General features: G+C 38.4%; 1 protein-coding gene across 1 annotated transcript in view; it reads right to left on the reverse strand.

The window, feature by feature from the left end:
* The window catches only part of LOC114365055 (fatty acyl-CoA reductase wat), a 38,836-nt gene that overhangs the window by 10,480 nt on the left and 5,782 nt on the right, over positions 1–22,574 (reverse strand). Inside the window, exon 2 of the mRNA XM_028321507.1 lies at positions 8,864–9,056. Within this exon, the coding sequence (XP_028177308.1) occupies positions 8,864–9,054 (191 nt within the window). The 5' untranslated portion in view covers positions 9,055–9,056. The remainder of the gene's footprint in view (positions 1–8,863; positions 9,057–22,574) is intronic.

The following is a 22,574-nucleotide window of genomic DNA, read 5'->3' on the forward strand; positions in this document are numbered from 1 at the left end:
TGTGAAACCGTTCTAACTCATTTTAAGTCTAATTAAGGAAAGAAATTATTAATTCTTTCCATGACATAGCAAATTAGTTAATTAATTAGTAATCATTTGATTACGTGTTTGTATTATTGTTATTTACATAGAAGTGACCTTAGGAAAGGCGCATATACAAACAAGACAGTTAACAGCATGTCAAACACTGTAGTATATTTTTTAAAGAATATTAGCAACTAGCGGACGTCGCGACTTCGTATGCGTGGACCCCGTTTAACCCCCTTCGTTCGTTTCAGCCGAAAGACGTCCACTGCTGGACAGAGGCCTCCCCCAAGGATTTCCAAAGACCGGTCCTGCGCCGCTCGCATCCAGGCACCTCTCGCGACCTTCACCAAATCGTTGGTCCACCTAGTGGGAGGACTGCCCACGCTACGTCTTCCGGCCACTTGAACACTTATCTCGTAATTTGAGGTCCTTTTCTAAAAAGTAAATAGATCATAAACCCATAGAACCAGTAATATGATGTCATTAGTACTGATGTTATAGTGTCAGGAGGCCATATTAATATGAGTAACCTACTATGACATAACTGACTCTTTTGACACTGCTGTACTATGACGTAAGAGCAGTATTTTGACCGGACGAGTCCCGTTATAGGTCCATAATCCGATGAAAGTTGTCTATCAGAAGCACTCCGGCGCACGTCCCAATGCCATCACAGTGCGCGACTTGAATGCTTAATAGGCGAGGTAGGGGTACTCAAAGTTTTGATGGCCTAGCCACTTCAAAATCAAAAATCGAAATCTTTTTTTTTAAATAAACAACTTGAAAAATTGTAACTGCCAGGTTTATCCATATCCAGTGTCTAAGTAGCTCAGTTGGAAGAGGCAAGCGCCCGGCAAGCGGAAGGTCGTAGGTTCGAGTCCCGCCTTAGGCAGTTAGATTTTTTCAAGTTGTTTATTTAACGTTTAGTGAAACGTGACCACTAGTGGCACTTATACTTTAAAATACAGTAAAAAAAAAAGGTAGCCCTTAAGGAGCACTTTACATGTCTCCTTGTCTTTTGGGCCCTACTAGCGCTTCGAAACATACATGCCTTTCTTCTCAGTAAGTGCTGAGAAGAAACGCCGGAGCAAACTTAGTCACCACTGGTTGTCATAACATGAAATGAAAAACAAGCTAAATAACAATATCAACATGTCATTTATCTATGTTGCAGATGATAACATCCAAATTAGTATTTAATGGTAATTTAATTAATTCCAATTCCTTCCTTCGTTAATCTACCAAAAATATTTTTAAAGTAGCGAACCGTCCCGTCTTCGCACGGATGCAATGCTGATAATTAGTAAATTATTACAGAACTAGCGGCCGCCCGCGACTTCGTACGAGTGGATCCCGTTTTACCCCCTTAGGGGTGGAGTTTCGTAAAATCCTTTTTTAGCAGATGCCTACGTTATAACATCTACCTGCATGCCAAATTTCAGCCCGATCCGTCCAGTGGTTTGGGCTGTGCGTTTATAGATCAACTAGCTTTCCGCCCGCGGCTTCGCGCGCGTGGACTACATTATCTACATATTTTACGGAACCCTATTTTTTTCCAAAATAAAATTTAGCCTATGTTACTCGTGGTCGTGGATAATGTAGCTTTCGAATGGTGAAAGAATTTTTAAAAACGGTCCAGTAGTTTTTGAGCCTATTCATTACAACCAAACAAACAAACAAAGTTTTCCACTTTATAATATTAGTGTAGATATGTCAGTCAGTCAGTCAGTCACCTTTGAGTTATATATTTAGATATCTGTCTACAAATGAATGTGGACTTCAGAAGGTAAAAATATTTACTCCCACGGGGTGCTTGTCTCAAAGTTTGAGAAACGATGATTTCCAGTTAGTATGCAGAAACAAATCCTGAGTAAGATTGATGTAGGAGGAATGCTCTACCAAAGGCTTGACCTTTTCCTTGAGTTTAGAATAAAATTTGAAACAAAACTCTTGTACAATTTTAGTTTTTCCTATTGTTGTTAGTTTAACAAATCAATACACGCAACGTAAGGACAACCTTGCTATTCTAACCTAAAGTCATTCGTTGATTTTAGCCAAATGACATCCACCGCTGGACAAACTGACAGGACAGGCTGACAATAGTGACTGAGTTTCTTGCGCTGCTTCTTCTCAGCACTGGCCCATTTATTGTCCCGAAGCAGTGGTAGGGGTGATACTGGGACGTGTAAAAGTGCTTCTTAAAAGCCTATTTGCAAAAATAAAAGATTTTTATGAGTTTTTTAAGGCCTCGCCAGGTACTACCCGCTTTGCACTGGAGGGAAGTCGAACCTTCGAACTCCTCTTATGTTCTTCTGATTAATTTCGTTGCGGGTCCAATGACAGTTTAACTTTCCCCCGGGACAAACTTGGCCTTCACTGGTTGGGTTGAGCGGTCAAGCTGTAGATCTGGATTACTAATGTTTGGCCAAAAAACGTTTCCCAAATTATCACATCGCAAACAACGTTTCGCAAATTTTCATTTGGCAAATTCTCATTTGGCAAAGCAACTTATTGCAAACTTTTAATTCGCAAATGTTTTTTTTGGCATATTATTGTTTAGCAAATTATTGGTTGGCAAAGTATGGTTTGCCAAATGTTTCATTAGGCAAAAATATTTCACGATAAACTATTTACAAAATAATTTGATTGGTGCATAGAATGGTATACAAATTAGCTTGTGGTTATTATTTTGCTTAGTGGGGAGTTAATATAAAATTTGTTCTACATTAATTTCCTTATTTCATTCTTTGTATCGAAATTTCCAAATGATTCATTAACAATAGAGGTGATTCTAGCGCTCGGCGGCCGCTGCCGCGGCACGCTTCGCTCGCCTTCGCGCATTAAGGGTCACTGTTCTAACCTAACCTAACCTACTATTTTCTGCAATACCTACTTTTTGCAACCATACTATTTTCTGCAATGTTTTACATAAAATTATTGTGAAAACCATGATAATGTGCCTTATGCTTTGATTTGTGGGTAACGGTGGGTAAGTAAGTATGTGAAGTGTCAATTTGACCAAACAAATTATTTGGGATATAATATTTGGCAACATAAAACATTTGCTAAATAAACATTTGCCAAGTAAAATTTGGCCAAATGATAATTTGACCAAATGAATTAGTTGCGAAAAGTACAGTTGCTAAAAGTTCATTTGGGAAATGAAACTTTGGCGATAAGTTGTTTGCGAAGTGAAATTTGGCGAAAAGTAATTTGGCCAAACGGAAGGATACCCCTGGCTACACATGTGTGGGAATAGTCCTGTACCATGGGCCAGATGGGCCTAGTAGTATTATCTTACATTTAACTTCGCTAGGTCCTACCCAAGTCTTAAACTAAAAGGTACCTACTTTTTACAGAGTTCAACGTATGATACAATACCGCAATTTATATGCAACGACACGCGCTGCATTGGTTTTCCTAAGATTATATCTTAATTCTTAACAAACGATTCAAATGAGCTACGCATTCGTATCATAAGTACCATCACTATATGTAGCAAGCGATGATGGAATTCTAAACAGTTATTACAGTCCCAGGTGGACAAAGTGGTAAAGAAATATCTTTACAGAATAGGGATGTTTCCTGGCTAGTGTTGCCAGGTCCAAAAACACAAAAGCCGGACTCTGTGCTTCATTTGGCCGGACATTTTACCCTAAAGGCCGGACATGTGATGGGGAGAGGGGTGCAATTAGTGTCATAGCTCGAGTGAGTACTGTCATCGTATCATCAGTTGCCCAACATCCTGATGCGTGCGCTTCATATTCTGTAGCGAGACTTTCGCCTGACGCGGCAGGCCAAATAAAAAGCCTAACAAAAGCTGGACAGGCCGGACAAGACAATATTTGGGCGGACAAGACCGTAAAAAGCCAAACATGTCCGGCTAAAGCCGGACGCCTGGCAACCCTATTCCTGGCTCAAAAAGCAAGAGTTTTAATTAGTCCGTCAGTTAACTTATCAAAAAATACTCTACACGTATTTTTCACTTTTTCAAACTAATGAAAATTTTAAGAGATAAAGCGCGCCAAAGTTCATAAGAAGAGGCACGTGACGTCAATGCGTGCATAAAAGTGCCGCACGTTGTGACGTCGTGCGGAACTTCAACGCACCATAACTATGTAATTATTTGTTAGATTGACAAATAAAAATATATGTGTCCAATATTTTTTGATATTAAACATGACGGACTAAAAAATTTTTTTTAGGAAACTAGCCTATTATAGGCGACTGAGTTTCTTTCGCCACTTCTTCTCAGCACCAGCCCATATGTTGTTCCGAACTGGTGGTAGGGCAAGCTATATTTGGGACGTATTAAGTGCCCTGGCAAGGGGCCTAAGTACTTTGACGTTGTATGGTCTCTGGACGGGTCACATAGCTATTAGAGCTGATGGATGAAGTATAGGCCTCCGAATAGGTAAACCGACGTCCTTAATTTCGAACGCCTCCTATGTTCTTCTGATTAATTTCGTTGCGGGTTCAATGACAGTTTAACTTCCCGCGAGACAAACTTGGCCTTCACTGGTTGGGTTATTGGCGGTCAAGCTGTAGATCCTGGCTACACGGAAGTTGCAGCGGTGGGAACTAGAGGTGGGAATAGTCCCGTCGTAGATGAACCGACAATCTGGTAAAGGTTGCGGGAAGCACCTGGATGCGGGCAGCACAGGACCGATAGTTGTAGAAATCTTTGAGGGAGGCTTTTGTCCAGCAGTGGACGTCATTTTGGCGTTATGTTTGTTGTTTTATTTCAAGGTATATAATGCACTCTTTCTCAGAGATAAAATAAACGCATGTGTATAAAGAAAAAGTCGTAAGTGCGTGGTACGAAGGTACTTATCCTATTTTGAAGGCTGACTAGAGCAAAAAAACATCTCAGAGTGCCCGATCAGAAAGATTAAAAACTTCCAACTTTTTCAATGCTAAAAAGAATAAAAAACATCCAAATACCTACTTGGCTACTTGGTTCCTGTACAAATATTTCGTCAAAATCAAATCAAATACGCATAATAAAAACTAATGTTTGATCGGTTTGTTCAAATATCAAAATTTGTTTACAGTGATATTAACATCCGTATTTGTAGAAGTTTAATTTCATACTGTCGAGTTTTTATATCAATTTTTAGTAGACAAAAACCACGCAAAATATCAATAAGTATTAGGTACTTTCAAACATTAAATAGTGTACATAGATAAATTGTTTTGCAAAACACTGACAAAGCAAAATTGAAGTTTATGGGACCTATTGGAATACCAATATTTATTACTAGATTTAATTATTTAAATTGAAATAGAGTTATAAACAATAAAATAAAAGCAATTAGCAATAAAGAGTGACATAAAATTGAGGTATGACAAATCAATAGAGTTATAATACCTACGCATTTGATTGATTTCAAAACATTATTTTCAACAATAAAACACTGCATCCTTCAGTTCAAATCACAATCATTTAGTCTCCACTGCAGGAGCACGACCCTCTAATTTACCAGCAAATGGAGGATTTGTCCTACACTCCCCACGCTGGCCAGACGGGTTGGGTAGGCCTGATGTTTGCATTATTCGTCTCTTAGTCGCTTACGACATCTCCGAGAAGAGTTTTAACAACAAAGATAGATGATTTCAAGTAAATTTTCACTAAAAATAATGTGTTCTTTTCAGCCAAATGACGTCCACTGCTGGGCAAAGGCCTCCCCAATTATTTCCACAACAACCGGTCCTGCACTGCCCGCATCCAGGGCTTCCCGCGACCTTCACCAGATCGTCGACCCACCTAGTGGGAGGCCTGCCTACTACAGATTTTTTGTCCAAAACAACGTGTGTGGCACTTTAAATTTAAAGACTTATGCAGTACGCACGCCATTTATACAAACAATTTCCGCCTATTTAGCATTTGATTTTTAGTGCAAAACGCATTGGCGGGCCTAAGATTGTTAGGCTGGTATTTCCAGATGTTGAACCTGCGTACTATATCTCATTGTTGGCACTACTCCTACGGAATACTAATGGGGCGGGCGTTTAAGCCATTTTCAACCTTAAGGCGGTTGTTTGTTTTGTAACAGGGCGTTGGACTTTTGAAAAATAGGATTGATATCCTGATGGGCAACAAAAGTATCCTTATTTGCAACTGTCCTCTTCCTGGGTTGTCTGAAAGAGATCGCTTCATAGCGATAAGGTTGCCTTTTTATTTTTTGTATGGATAGGTATGGTCTGGCACGGGAAGTGGAAGCCAAATTTTCCATCTAATTTGAACGAAATTAGAGCTCATGTTCCTGGACTGGACTGTTACTTTCAAACAAAATTAAGATCTAAATGAAGATGATGAAGATAGGTTAACAAAAATGTACAAAAACTTATAAAAATGGTTAAATATCCCGATGTAGTGGTAGGGTTAAAAGAGGACGTGTTAAAAGCGCTTTTTATAAGCTGGCCGCGACTCTAAGCCGCGACTTCATACGCGTGGACCCTGTTTTACCCCCTTGTCCACCGGAGTTTCGTAAAATCTGTTTTTAGCGGATGTCTACACCCTTTAAGGAACCTATCTGCCAAAGGACAATGGGCAAAATGGTACCCGGCTCCAATAGATATGTGTCTAGTATCGTTTGAAAGGTCTTACCAAGATGAACAACTTTTACTATGACCACCAGCCTCAGATCTGGTTGTGTACGAAGATATACATACTTTTTTGCAGAATGGTACCCGGCTCCAATAGTTATGTTTGTAGTGTCATTTGAAAGGTCTTACCAAGACGAACAACATTTACTATGGCCACCAGCCTCAGATCTGGTTGCGTTCGAAGATAAAGATACTTTTTGTGTAACCTAAGTAGGTATCATACAGTATGGAAGGCAGACGCGCTCGGGGCAGGGCACCGACGAGATGGTCGGACGCGGTGAGGCAAACGGTAGGCGGGAGTATGCATCGTGCGGTCTACACAGCTTATGACCGCAGTCTGTGGAGGAACACTATCTGTGGTCGCGATCCTCATCAGTGAGGGACGGAAGAAGAAGAAGAAGTATCATACGTGTCCATCGTATGGTACTTAGGTTATACCAGGCAGGAAGGGTTTACTGCTCCAGCATGCTTCCTTAACTCTATAATTATTGATGGGAATAATTGTGAAATAAATAGTTTTATTTAAAGAAGTACTACCCCCTTATTAATAAAAAGTTACACCTAGGAAGAACCTTGGATTAAAATGACATTTCCATACCAAATGATAGGGTGTAACTTTTATTAATAAAGGGGTTAAAGTTTTATTACTTGTTAAGGGTTTTATTATGGGTTGCTAAAGCGAATAAACCCACAAGACCCAATAAGTCCACCCACAAGATGGACCGACGACCTCATAAAGGTAGCGGGAAGGCGCTGGATGCAGGCCGCCACCAACCGAAATCATTGGGGGAGGCCTATGTTCAACTGGACGTCCTATGGCTAAAATGATCATGATGATGATGATGAAAGCGAATAAAGGGCTAATAGCTTGGGTAGTTCATCGTAGGTATAATCCTTTCCTTTTCAATGCTTCTTTTAGTTATATTAATAGATTGTAGTCATAATACATACTCGTATACATGGATGATTGTGTTATACTTTCATTATAAAACTTAGTGGAATTACTGCTTTCAAAACGTGAATTAGAACTGGCCCCATAGCAGACATTTTCCTACATCTAAAGGCCTTTTAAAATATATATTGGTTATGGCTATTGGAGCGGGTACCACTTTCCATACATTTGTGCCCATCATCCTTTCAAGTTTGTAGGTGTTACAGTTTGCCTATTTGCAGATGACTCTTATGACTTTATGAATTAAGAACCCTTTTATGAAGTCGGTTAAGACCGTATTAAACGACACGCTATGTGCGCACGCTTGTGCAATCGCGAAGGCTGCGCGTGCGACTTTGGACGTACGCAAACTGTTAATTAGTCGGACTAATTTAAATTGGACAAGGATTTGATGGACTTCTGACAATCTGACGTCATAACATTAATAAAAAAGTCTATGGCTAAGTGTTGCCACCTCAGATTTCATTAAGACGATAGTTCAAAAGGAAAATTCCGCGAGATTCCAGAAATTCGTACCTAAAAGACCACCAAATTCTGCTAAATTATTCAGTGCCAGATTAAAACTACTTGATGCCTACTGAAAAACCACTAAAAGACCATTCTGAAAAACCGCTAAAAACATCCAGAAAAATTAAAACGCTAGTTAATGAAAACAAGCCAAAGAAAACCCCAGTTCTGGTGGTACAACCGCCAAAGTGGCAACACTGAAGTATAATGGAGGAGGATTGGGCCAACACTCCCCACACCCACACTTTACAGATAGAATAGAATAGAAAAGTCCTTATTCGTCACAAAATAAACAACAGACTTAAAATATAGGTCATCATTTCATCATCATTTCAGCCATAGGACGTCCACTGCTGAACATAGGCCTCCCCCAATGCTTTCCATGTTGATCGATTGGTAGCGGTCTGCGTCCAGCGCTTCCCTGCTACCTTTACGATGTCGTCGGTCCACCTTGTAGGTGGACGTCCCACGCTGCGTTTTCCGGTACGCGGCCTCCATTCCAGAACCTTTCTGCCCCTCGGCCGTCAGTTCTGCGTACTATGTGCCCTGCCCATTGCCACTTCAGCTTGCTAATCCGTCGGGCTATGTCAGCGACTTTGGTTCGTTTACGGATCTCCTCATTTCTGATTCGATCTCGCAAAGAAACGTGGCCTCTCACTATAGGCCTTATACAGAAGCTCAAAGTTGCACAGCGTGCTATGGAGAGGGCTATGCTTGGTGTTTCTTTGCGAAAATATAGGTACAAAACTAAAAATCATAAAAACTTACCTCAACAATTTCTCCGAAAGTAGCTTTCCAAGAAATCCTGTGCCTCCAGTCAAGAAGACAGAAGATCCTGCGAACATTTTCTGGATCTGAGACTCTCCCATGGATTCTTTCTCTTCCACCATGTCCATGTATGTAATATCTCCCCCCTCCTTTGGATTTAGTAACTCCACGTTGGGGATGTCATACGTCATTTCTGAAAAAAAAATCAATTATTAAAATAAACTCATTTAAGGAATTTGAATTGGAATTTCAGGCACATGAGCCCATAGAGAGAGATAGAGAGATATCAACTATAGTCTGGTCCGTGAGCACGTAGAATTTTGTCCTATGACCCCTAGCTATACCATCCTTATCGCTCGCGCGTAATTATATTGCTGTCGCGATTGTGCGACTGGCACCCGCAGTGAGTGTGCGAGTTGCTAGCTTGGGGTCATTGGACAAAATTCTACGTGCTCACAGACCGGGCTTTAATGCACTCACGTCTGTATTCACAAACGATGCTTGCTTAAGTGAAGCAGCAAATCGAACGCACAGTGTTGAATAGAGCTCTGTAATTGGTTCGTGTGTTACCCTGTGCGTCCACGCACATTGTGAGACCTCATAGTAATATTTGTGAATACGGGCGTCAGTGTTTCTTTAGAAATTCACACACACAATGTAATCAAAATGTGCTCATTATCCACTGCGGTGTCAGTACTCAAGGTTCTAATAATCTTTAGTACTACGCAAGCAATGTTTACATTATGACATTACTGCTGTCATCATTTCACGAGCAATGTGTTCTGTGGGTCTAGACAAAGTGCAAATTATAATCGCAAACCAGTCGAAAAGTGGTCGAAAAGCCCCTTTTTTGTATGGAGTTTTGACGGATTCGATTTTCGATTCGATCAAAAAGTGCGTTTTGTCTAGGGGGGCTGTTTTTGGGCATATTGCTGCGACACTGGCCACGCCCCCTTGTCACATCTCCCTTTAGATTCTGTGATCTGTGCATGAGCCCTAAGTTTGACAACTTTGGATATCCTACAGATCTCATTTCATAGCAAAGTGGTTCAAATCAATCACGCGGTATCAAGATGGCCAATTTAAATTATCAAGCCACAGTAATGTACTATGTAAGTAATTCTAGATATTGCATTGAATTAGTTTCCTAATATTATGCAATTTCTGTTGTAAGTCGGCTAGATCTGCTCTAGTATTATTACATATTATTTTATACCACATCCATTACTAATAACATAAAATATGAGAGTGTAACTGTCTGTCTGTTACATTTAGCACCTTAAAATACACTGAATCAGTTTAAACGAATTTAGGTTAAGAGATAATAAAACAGACTAATGCACGCATCACTATTTCAAAAACCGGGATAAAAACTATCCTACGTTTTTCTTCTTAACAATTATTTAGGTAGTTATTTGGAAAGGTACCTACATCAATATTTAAATCTAAAACTTCCTCATAAATCACTCTTAAATCTATTCTATTAGCGAAACCCACATGAAAATCTGTTCAGGTAGTCGTGATAAGCTAACGGGACTATTCCCACCTCTCGTTCCCACCGCTGCAACTCCTGTGTAGCCAGGATCTACAGCTTGACCGCCAATAACCCAACCAGTGAAGGTCAAGTTTGTCCCGGGGGAAAGTTAAACTGTCATTGGACCCGCAACGAAATTAATTAGAAGAACATAGGAGGAGTTGTTTGTGGTGGACTTTGTTTTATAATATTAGTAAGACTCCAAGACTTTAAACCTAGCAATATTATTAACCACGAAAATGACTAACTAAACAAGTAACTTGTAACCAAAACTAGTTATTCAACTCATTTTAACGTTAATAATACCTGCTCTACGCCAAATAATATCTGTGTCAAGCGAAAATTTGAGGAAAAGTAGTCGGTTTAAGTAGTTCAATGCTTCTTTCTGTATTTAGGTAAAACGAGGTAAGGTCTATCTTACGCCCGTATTCACAAACATTACTGTGAGGTCTCACAGTGCGCGTGGACGGACAGGGTGACACACGAACCAATCACAGAGCTCTATTCAACGCTATGCGTTCGATTTGCTGCTTGACATGTAAGCATAGTTTACCAGAGGCAAATGGAGAATTTGACCTACACTTCTTATGTTAGCCAGATGTGTTTTAAGGCCTGTCATTTGTTCCTTAGTCGCATATGACTTTTAAAGAAATAGATTTTTTATAGATGATGGTCCCACCATACAATATTTTGTTGTAAGTATTTGACCACCAAAATATCCCTTTTTCAGATCAGTCGAGGTGTTTCCATGTATCTTTACTTTTCTTGCTCCCTCTTAGAATCAAACCCAATAAAGTGTCTACTTAGCTAAAGCTGTGTTAACTACTTAATGCTGCCGCGACACAAGCACAGCTTAGTGCAGCAGCCGCTAGATAAACAGACTGTAAATTTTTTGTTGGCAAATAAAATACTTTTACTTTTTTACTTTTAAAAACCACGCCATAACCGCAGAGAGCAGGCGGACAAGAGTCCTATGTCTGAGAGTCCTCCACCTGGATATAAGCTCCCCTGGCTTACGTAAGTCTTTAAATAGACTTCGGACGCAGGTCGGCCGTAGTAAGGACAATCTGTACCTCTAGTACGAAAAACTTTCGAGTTCGTTTCGTTTGCGTATTCAAAGTGTCATCGAAAAATTTTGTATGAAAAATTAAACAGCGCCCGCTATATTATAGCCGCCCTAAGGGGCGCTGTTTAAATTTTCATACAAAATTTTTCGATGACACTTTGAATACGCAAACGAAACGAACTCGAAAGTTTTTCGTACTAGAGGTACTGTTCAGGTGGGGATTCTTGGATGGCTCAAACTTGGAGTCCAAGTGAGGTTTTGTTCCCCAGTCGATGAAGCGCATGATGTCGTGCCTTGCGTGCCCAAACAACTGCACGCAGGAAGATTTAATGAATGCTACTGACAACGCCACTCTTGTGGCGGAGTTTTGGGCTGACACTGTGTAGGTTTGTTGTCGACAAGAAAGAAGCTTTGACTACTAGATTACATAGGTACAAGTCTACGAAACAAGTTGTGTAACACGTGACGATTATCATACTAGTTTGGAATATTGGTTATAAATTATGCTGAGGATCCACTTCGCAATAGTGTGTGGTGCTACGGCGGGACCAGTTTCTTAATATTAATATCAACAGCGGATATCATTAATTTACATTTTTTATACTAAGCTAGGTTTTGCCCGCGGCTTCGCCCGCGTGAAATTTTGCCTCATCACAGAAAAACATAATCGCGCGCGTCCCTTTTTCAAAAACCGGGATAAAAACTATCCCTGATGTCCCTTTCCGGAAGTGGAAACTATCTTATGCCATCATCAAAATCGGTTTAGTGGTTTAAGCGTGAAAGCGTCACAGACAGACACAGTTTCGTTTACTTATGCAAGCAAAATACGAGTTTTTAAATTAATTTGTCTATAATTTAGAAACTAATTGGTTTTTTACTACTTAGCTATAAGATTCCCTAGAAGTGTAAATAATTTCAAAACACTTCCTCAGTCAAATTTATTTTTTTACATAATAAAACAAAGTTTAAAATCCATCTATGAAATTATACTCAGATAGGTGAACGTGCTGTCTGTACAGTCAGCTTCAAATAGTTCTTGACACCCAAAGTAGCCAAAAAGTTCATAAGTCACAACACGTCTTTGTAACAATTTTAATAAAATAAATTAAAAAATATATTTTTTCAGACAAATCAGTTCATATTTTGGTTACTAACAATGTTCTTAGAAATATGTTAGTAGTACAGCATGGGTTTGACAAAACTATAATTATATTGACTCTTTTAATATGGACGTTTTATTGCTTTACATGCCTAATGTGTAAGTCAACAAAGCGACCATAAATGGCTGAGTCAGGCCTTACAGCAATCATTTCCAGGATTCCATTCCCACTTGTCCTCAGTCTTTGTAACACAGACGCAGTTAATTGATAAGGTTGTGTTGTCACCATTTTGGCCACTTGGTGTCACAAACTATTTGACGCTGACTGTATCACAATCCTCTTAACATTAAACATTTAAAGCCTACAAGATCCTAAAATTACCATAAACTCACGTTTTACGTACGTACTATGAGATTTGCATACATAACTGGTTGGATTCACGTGAACAGTCCTAAGCTAACATTTTAAAGTTTGTACAAATATTTATCAGTAAAAATGGTTACGTCATTGGACCCTTGAGCTTGTGTTTCGATCGCGGATTTCGCAGGATAAAATTTTTATCTATCATAGAAAATCTTTAACGCCACTCGATAACAAATCTTATCTTGATTATAATAATAATAATAATAATAAATCTTTGGACAATTTCACACAGCGCCAGCTAGCCCCAAAGTAAGCAACTTAATGCTTGTGTTATGGGTGCTAGTTTAACGGATATACTACTTATATACTTTTTTTTTAAATACATACATATTATACATAGTCACACCCAGACCCGTCACAGAAATTAAAATTCATCATTTCAATTTCTGCCCGGCCGGGAATCGAACCTGGGACCTCTCGGCATAGTAGGTAGTACACCAAACGGCCGACTGATTGAAACCTTCGGTCAACAATACCAACTAAATATCAGCTCAGTGTAAAAATTACGTTTCAGGAAATAAGAGCGCACTTGAGAAGTGACTTCTTATCATTTAATTAGATGGGAATTTTAAAGACTATAAATTACATTAAATTGATGCATGACGAAAAAAGATATTAATTTATTTCCCAAAACGTAATTTTTGCGCTAACGCGAGTTGGTATTGTTGATCGAAGATTTAAATGCATGAAATGAGAAAAAAGAGAGAAATTGCAGAATCCAAACACAAACTTTAGATGCTTTTTCACCCCTTTAAGAGTTTAATTTTCTTATTAAAATTATCATACTCGTATTAGTTAGTTAACATGTTGATAGTAAACAAAATGAAACAGATCGTGAGTCGTAGAGTTTGTTCACTGTTGTGTATATTTATTTATTTGATCACCAACAAAAATGAAAATGAAAACAAAAGAAAAATGCGTTACAAATTTCATAGTACATTAATATGTATCTAATAATCCCTAATTTCTCTATCCTTTTATTCGTTATCTTGGTACCACCGTTTTTTCTTTCTTTCAAACATTGCCAAAAAATTCACACGATTTAATTTCTCTTATTAATCCCCAACAAGTTTCGAGCCATTAAATCTCGGACCATAAACTTCATCCTAATTCATGTTGACATTAAACTGTTCCCAACATACAGGGTGAAAACGATAAGTGAAATCTCACTCGATTATTTCTAAACTATACAAGATATCGAAAAACTGGTTACTGATCCTGAAAGTGCTTTATGAGCTCATGAGAATGAGAATAAACTGGATCTATCCGAAAATTCAATGTTTTCACTTTACAAAGGAAAGCATTTAACAGAGACTGACAAAGGAGACTGATGCCCGTTTTCACCATCAATCCCTAATTTTTAAGTGACCCCTATGAAAACAAACCTGTTATGTGTTACCATAGGGGTCACTTAAAAATTAGGGATTGATGGTGAAAACGGGCATGAGTTTCTTTCGCCACTTCTCAGCAGCAGCCCATAATAATATGTTGTCCTGAAGTGGTGGTAGGGCAAGCTATATTTGGGCCGTCTATAGTCTATAATAAGCGTTTAGGAAAGGGCCTATCGTTCGTTTCAGCCGAAAGAAGTCCACTGCTGGACAAAGGCCTCCCCCAAGGATTTCCACGAAGACCGCTCGTATCCAGGCACCTCCAACGAACTTCACCAAATCGTCGGTCCACCTAGTGGGAGGCCTGCCCACACTACGTCTACGTCTATGTACTGAATAAACTATTTGGTTTGGTAATGTTTCTACCCTGTATAATTACAGTAAAATTAATGAATGTCTGCTGACTGAGAATCGAGTTTTTTATTATGTCCATAATTATTTTAAGGTTGATCTGAGTTCAATGACAGTAATTCAGTTAATGTGATGTGATTCTGGTAATTTATTTCTTTTTTTAGTGAGTAAACAAGGCTAGTTTGTTTCGTGACTTTTCTCGGGTGATTTTCAGTTTGGAAAGAACAAAGTGAAAATTTGTATTTATTTAAACTGTAGAGTCATGTAGGGTTACATAAATTATCATTATTATTGATACATAATTCAAGACGAATCATAATAGATAAATAATAATAAGGTCGGTGAAGATGGATGAGTGAATTTTTGTTAAACCACCGAACCTATTTATATGAAATTTGGTATGAAAGTAGCGAGACACAGGAACAAATATATTTTATGATCCCAATTTTTGTCTGGTTTTTGTAAAAGAGACACGAAACAGAGTGACGAATTCATACGAGAGAAGACGCAGACACAAAAGCTAGTTTGTTTTTATAAGTAAAGTAAAGTAAACAACACTAAGTAAAAGATTTAATGAAGGCTGCTGACAACGCCACTCTTGTGGCGGAGTTTTGGGCTGACGCTGTGTAGGTTTGTTGTCGACACGACAAGAAGAACAATAAGTAAAGTCACCCTAAGTTTTTGTACCTACTAATTTAAAAAAATGATAATTATTAAATGATTTACACACAAAGACTTGTACTTGTTGTACTTGTGTGGTCATTTTACAAACAAACAATCATTTTCACTTGCATAACATACAGGGTGAATTTGTAATCAGTGTTCAATCAAGTGTACAATTTTTTTTAAATTACTTAGCTCTATAGAACAATTTCAAGTCTAGCAGTGGACTGTAAAGGGCTGTTGATGATCATAGATCAATTTATGAATACTACAACTTTATCTTAATTATTTTTAATGCCCATTTATCTTAATTTTTTATGGGTTAACTCGAAAGCTCTGTATTTAATTGTGTGTAACTACGTAAGTATTTATCTATGAACGAAGCAAATTATCCACGTGTGCCAATTTTGGAACCGCGCACAGCGGATAAAAATAATTAATTAAGAAAGAAATACATTGTTTTTTTACGTAAATCGATTAAGTTAATGATTGAGTCGCTCCTAATTTGGACACCCTGTATGTAAGATGACTAAGGCCAAGGTTGCAGAGAAATGCAAAGATTTTACACCTGTTTCGTTTTGAGGCCACGGCCCTGCTCTTTAGCATTAATATTAACAAAAAATCTTCATTAATTAACATTTTAATGCAAATTGAGAGCTTTTTTTTGAAACAGAATCAGTTTTAAGATATTTTCATGAAGATTATACCAAACTACCCAATGTATCAACATAATAGTGTATCAACGAACCACAGAGCTCTATTCCACGCTGTGCGTTCGATTTGCTGCTTCACTTTAGCAAGCATCGTTTGTGAATACGGGCGATAGAGAGGATTAACAAGGTAGATGATGAAATGTTACAGAAATAGTCAAATAATTAGAAAGTTGTTTTGCTTTTTGGAACATAGAAAGCAAGAATCCTAATCAAAATTTGTTTCTGGGGCGCAGCTTATGCCAATTAGTAGTGACTGAGTTTCTAGTGCTTCTTCTTAGCACTGGCCTAACTTCTCCTCTGAATAATTTCGTTCCGGGTCCAATGACAGTTTAACTTTTCCCCGGGACAAACCTGCCTTCACTGGTTGGGTTATTGGCGGCAAGCTGTAGATCCTGGCTACACAGGAGTTGCAGCGGTGGGAACGAGAGGTGGGGATAGTCTAGTTGAACTCGTTACGCGTAAAAGGACTAGTTTTTTTTTGACAAAGCAATTTTATGTTACATAATTAGTTTAATAACAATTTTATTGCCCACCATGCGACAGTTTTACGTAAGAACTCTTTGATCTACGAAGGCCGAAAATTATACATATAGAGTAAGTTCACTATTAAAGATCATCATTAGGTAGTCACTGAAGCACGACCTTCTCTAATTTACCAGAGGCAATGGAGGAGGGCAGGCTTCACACTAGGTGGACCGACGATCTGGTGAGGGTCGCGAGAGGTGCCTGGATGCGAGCGGCGCAGGGCCGGTCTTTGTGGAAATCCTTGGGGGAGGCCTTTGTCCAGCAGTGGATGTTTTCGGCTGAAACGAAAGAACGTACGAATGGAGGATTTGTCCTACACTCCCCACGCTGGCCAGACGGGTTGGGGAGGCCTGATGTTCGCATTTTTGTCCCTTAGTCGCTTAAGACGTCCACGGGTAGAGTGGGCTAAGAATTCTACTCGACGGAGTTACGGGACTATTCCCACCTCTCGTCCCCACCGCTGCAACTCCTGTGTAGCCAGGATCTACAGTTTGACCGCCAATAAAAACCCAACCAGTGGAGGTCAAGTTATTCCCGGTCCCGACGGAGAGTAATGTAATGCTGGACTGAGGTATAAGTAAGTTCGTTCGTTTCAGCCGAAAGAAGTAAGTAAGCTGGACGCTAAGTAAGTATTCTAAAATTTTAGTTATTGTTTGTGAAGCTACTAAAACTAATTTAGATTGTGCGTTTACAAAATAAGCAGGTGGCCGAGGTCAAAAACAAGTTTGAAGTTGGCAAAATTCCGTACAATAATTTGAATGTAAATCTATCTAGTTTCAAAAACGAGTTCTAAACTAAATAATTCATATCTGTTGTGTCTACTTTCCCACTTCTCGAGTTTTGTTAAAAAATGAAAGGTGCCTTGGCCATCAAATGTTAGTCAAAAGTTGTGACGTCACTTCTTTGACCCATCTACTATATAAAAATAAGTCGGGTTTTCCTCCCTGACGCTATAACTCCAGAACGCACGAACCGATTTCCACGGTTTTGCATTCGTTGGAAAGGTTTCGGGCTCCGTGAGGTTTATAGCAAAGAAAATTCGGGAAAAGATGGTAAAACAGGATCCACGCGTACGAAGTCGCGGGCGGCCGCTAGTCGACTATTAATTTAATGATTTGAAAGTGTCTCAAAAGGAATAGAATACTCGTAGCATCATTCTCACTCTACTCTATGTCGTAAGCGACTTGGACTTGCGAACATCAGGCCTCCCCAACCCGTCTGGCCAGCGTGGGGAGTGTAGGACAAATCCTCCATTTGCTGGTAAATTAGAAGGGTCGTATGCTCCTGCAGTGGAGACTAAAATGAGCTGATGACAGTCACTCAATCACAGTTTAACTTTCCCGGGACAAACTTGACCTTCACTGGTTGCGTTATTGGCGGTCAAGCTGTAGATCCTGGCTACACAGGAGTTGCAGCGGTAGGAACAAAGATGGAAAAAGTCCTAACACATAGGTAGGTACATCGTATCGCTCTCGCGACGGCTACGAGTATGTGCTACAAGTTTTACATACAAATAAAGGATTAATTTTGTAACAAGCACTGTTAAATGTCGTAACATACGTATACATTAATTAATACAATGTAATTAGCAAACGTTGTTACATGGAAATAGTTATTTACGCGTTACTTTGACCTTAATTATAAGTACTTAGTTAAACAAATTAAGTGTTTAGCGGAATATAAACTTTTTTTTAACTTTTTAATGGAAAAAAAAAGTTTTTTCAGGACTAATCAATCAATTGGCCAAAATGATAAGCTATAATTTCATTGCACATTTGATATGATGAGAGAAACTCGTAAATAATGGAAATATTATACAACTACGATGAATTTGTCCTACACTCCCCACGCTAGCCAGACGGGTTGGGGAGGCCTGATGTTCGTATATTTGTCCCTTAGTCGCTTACGACATCCACGGGAAGAGTGGAGTGGTCCTACCCATTCTGCTCTGTCTTATTTGATTTTTTTTTAAAATGGCATATTTATAGCGTCCCATTGGCACCCTTGAGCTTGATTACGGAACCCGAACTCAGAACAAAACATAGAACATTTATTTAACTTTTTATGGCATTTTAAATACACACAGGAGCTTAGGTACAACATAAAGAAGAAAAGACGTCATAACATTTATTGTTTTTGCAAACAGTAAAGTTTTAAGAAAAACTGGTTTGACGACGTCAAAAAATATAAAAAATACCATTAACCTGATGGCATATCAAGAGTGACATTGTGCAAATGTGGTGCTTATGACACTTGGAATAAAGACTTTCTTGGCCAGACTTGTCGATATTTTTTAATTACCCGACCGCGCTAGAAGAGGTTATGTTTTGGAGCATCTGGTTGTAGGCCCGATTCGACCATACTTTTATCCGAGAATAACTCCTGTAGGCCTAAGATGCGCGCCGTGATAGGCGGTTATCACGCCATTTTATCGATTTTGCCCATACATATTGACGTCGATAAAAGTTATCACGGTGCGCATCTTAGGCCTACTGTTATAACTGACACATTGACAGTTTCAGTATGGACAATATGTCAAAACTGACGATTTATTCTGAGATTAAAATTATTTACCTACTCTTGTTTGGTCGAATCCACCCTTACTTAGTCGCTTACGACCATCCACAGAAAGAGTGGCAGTGAATCTATTCTATTCTGCCGAAACTACGCGCCTAAAGACTTTTAATTTACAAGAAACCAAATATTAACGTGTTTATGTACTAAATCATTTTCTCATATTTATAGGTAGGAACTGAGAAAAACCAGTATAACCCGTTTACTGTTTTCTATTCATAATGTAAGCACATAAACAACAAAATATAGTACGTCCATTGAATTCCAAGGAAAACGTAATAAGTACTTCTATGAATGAACTCATAAAAGTACGTAGTTAAAATATGTAGTGTAGGTACAAAGTGGGAATATGTAAGTAAAAATCATGTCGGTTAAAGCAAAATATAGGTAAGTAATTATTAACTAAAACTTTATTGCACACAATAATATCAGTGCAAAAGGCGGAGTATCTTCTAGTCAACCTTTGAGCCAATCAGAAAATTACTAGTTTATTTGTACGTAATTTTGTAAATAAACTGATTTAATAGCGTGTATTATTGGGGCAGGCCTAAGCCCAGCAGTGTTGAAAATGACTGAAAACTCCCTCTCGATGGACTGACGATCTGGTGAAGGTCACAGGAAGCACGTGGATGCGAGCAACGCAGGACCGGTATTTGTGAAAATCCTTGGGGGAGGCCTTTGTCCAGCAGTGGACGGCATTTGGTTCAAACGACCGAACTATTTTATTTGTACTTCCAACATGGTTTAAATATCAATAACTTTGCCATCATTTCCTTAACAAATATTATTACATCTACGCACAATGCCCTTGATTTTTGACTACTTCTTAAGACAGGTTTTGTCAATGGTAAACTATTGAATTGATTAACATTAATGAAATTGGAGCCACATGGCAACCGTTGGTGTAGGTAATAATTATTAATAATGTTTTTAACCCCTAGAAAAAGAGGTTTTTTACCTAACTTTGACATCTTTGTGTTGAATTTGAGACTTTTTAAGTTCGTTGGACAAAAAAGTAACAATATTTTTTATTTAGAATTAATTTTAGAGATAATTTCTTTTTGTTTTTGTGTTATAGGTGACTTTGATCATTAATGTTCTGAATTTCGGTTAATAAAAATCATTATGCAGGTAGATACTTATAATAAGTAAACTTTTAAAACCTAACAATAAATTAATTTATCGTTGCGTCGCGCAGTTTTTGTTCTCGCTTGCAGTATCTTAGGTGCCTATAGTTTCTAATAATCATCACTATCACTAATTATTATAAAAGAAAGTCGCTTTCCTGTCTGTCTGTCTCCATGTATGCTTAGATCTTTAAAACTACGGCTGTTGATCAGTGAGATATGAAAGTGCGCACATTACACCGATTTGGTATCGGCCGATTCTTCATACAAATTAGAATCGGGCCCAACTATCGCCCAACTAAAAGTCGGTGGTCTGCGCCTAGGCTAAATAAGCTTGCACCATGGATATACCTAAGGTAGGGGAGACTGGGTACGGTTGAAACAAAGGACGGTTGAAACAGAGCAAATATCTCGTAAACGGTTCCGCGAGGAGTTAGGGGTCCTAGGGGAAAAAGAAGCTGACAACAGGTCCGAACACGAATTTAATGCCTAAAACTTCCTAACGCGTTGACGTTGTGTGCAAAACGCCATATTGTTTTTGACTACCCAAAACTAAGTATTTTTCTTCAGACATTAACGCTTATACTACCTGTTCTTTTTATGTGAATGTATCGAGTGTGCGTTTGCGATTAAAATAAAGCTTGTAGAATAAGGTCCAGTAACTATTTTTAATGTGTTATCATTAGTGTCGAAACTATAAAGTATATTTTACCAAAAGTGGGGTTGGGGACGGTTGAAACATTTTTTGTGGGTACGGTTGAAACAGAAAATTTATTAATGTTTATTTTTTGTAGATACCGAAAGTTTGGGTAAGGAATATTTCCAGAGAGGAAATTGACTTAGTAAAGCATAAGAGGAGGTAAAAGCTGGAGATTCACTGCGGAAAGTGGCGGAAAAGGATAGTTTGAAAACAAAAAAAGATTTTCGTTAACTTTATTCAGAATGTTAATATTATTTTATTATTAATGTTTATTAGGTTTGGAAATATCGTTTAGTTAATTATATTTCTGTTATTTTTTTAAATTTTTACTACTTATCAAAGGCTAATTAATGTTTTAGAAATATTAAATACTTAGACTGATTAATGTCGTCATGTGGTACCATAATTTTAATATTCGTAGTAGGTATTAATGATAAATAAAACACGTTTTATTAGTACTTTTTGTATTATTTGTATGTATTTCAACAGATTCCAATCGCTGTTTCAACCGCCCCTGGCATGGGGACGGTTGAAACAAAATTTCTTGTTTTTTAAATTTCGTATATTTCTATGAATAGTAACCCGGGAACTATAATGATACAGCCATATCATAGCTAAAACTTCAAATTTCAATTTCACGTATCATAATCGTCACTTGGTTATTAAAAAACAAAATTATAGACAATTAAAGCAAAATTGTTTCAACCGTACCCAGTCTCCCCTACCAAACTACAGACAACGGGCGTAAACATGACTTAAACTTGACAGTGGTGGTGACTGAGTTTGTTGCGGCGCTTCTTCTCAGCACTTGCCAAATGTTGGTCTCGAAGCGCTGGTAGGGTAAAAAGATTATGAGACATGTAGAGGCTCGAAAATATTTGACGATTTGTAAGCACGATATAATAGTCTATACAAATAAAGAAGTTTTGACTTTGACTAAATAGGTACTTTTTGTCCTACACCTAACGCTAAGTACAATTTTTACCTGATATAAACCATATTTGGACATTGTAGACAAAGTTAAGGTCAAAAGATTTGCGCAAGAAAACCTGAGGAACTAACATTGACACGGTCAAAACTGTTGACCATGCGTACGCGCATGACAAACACGCACCTATGTCAATAGGAAGTAGGTTTAATTTAGGCTGAAGTGCGAGGCGGCAAGGAAATGTAGGAGGAAAATTCAAAATGGCGGGTTGTGACCAAAAATAATACGTTCCTTTACTTTTTCTGCAGTTGTACAGTCAGCAACAAATAGTTCGTGTTGGGAACCGATAGGTGGACCAACCTCTTTTTTATATTATCTATGTTTTTGTACTTTTTTACTTTTTTTGATACCTTTTCTTTTAGTTCTGAAACATGTTTTTTTGATAGCCGTTGTGGGCAATATTTGCAGAAATATGTCTTCATTTTAATCCGAAGGTTTTTCTTATTTCCGCACGCCCGAGCGGCTGTCCGCAACAGTTCGTGACACCCAAAGTGGCCAAAAAGTTGACAACACTACCTTATTCCCAATCAAAGACGTCTTGCGAACTTTTTGGCTACTT

The sequence above is a fragment of the Ostrinia furnacalis genome, unplaced genomic scaffold, assembly GCF_004193835.3.
Source record: "Ostrinia furnacalis isolate ACB-3 unplaced genomic scaffold, ASM419383v2 OfSCF7542, whole genome shotgun sequence".
NCBI classification, from domain to species: Eukaryota; Metazoa; Arthropoda; class Insecta; order Lepidoptera; family Crambidae; genus Ostrinia; species Ostrinia furnacalis.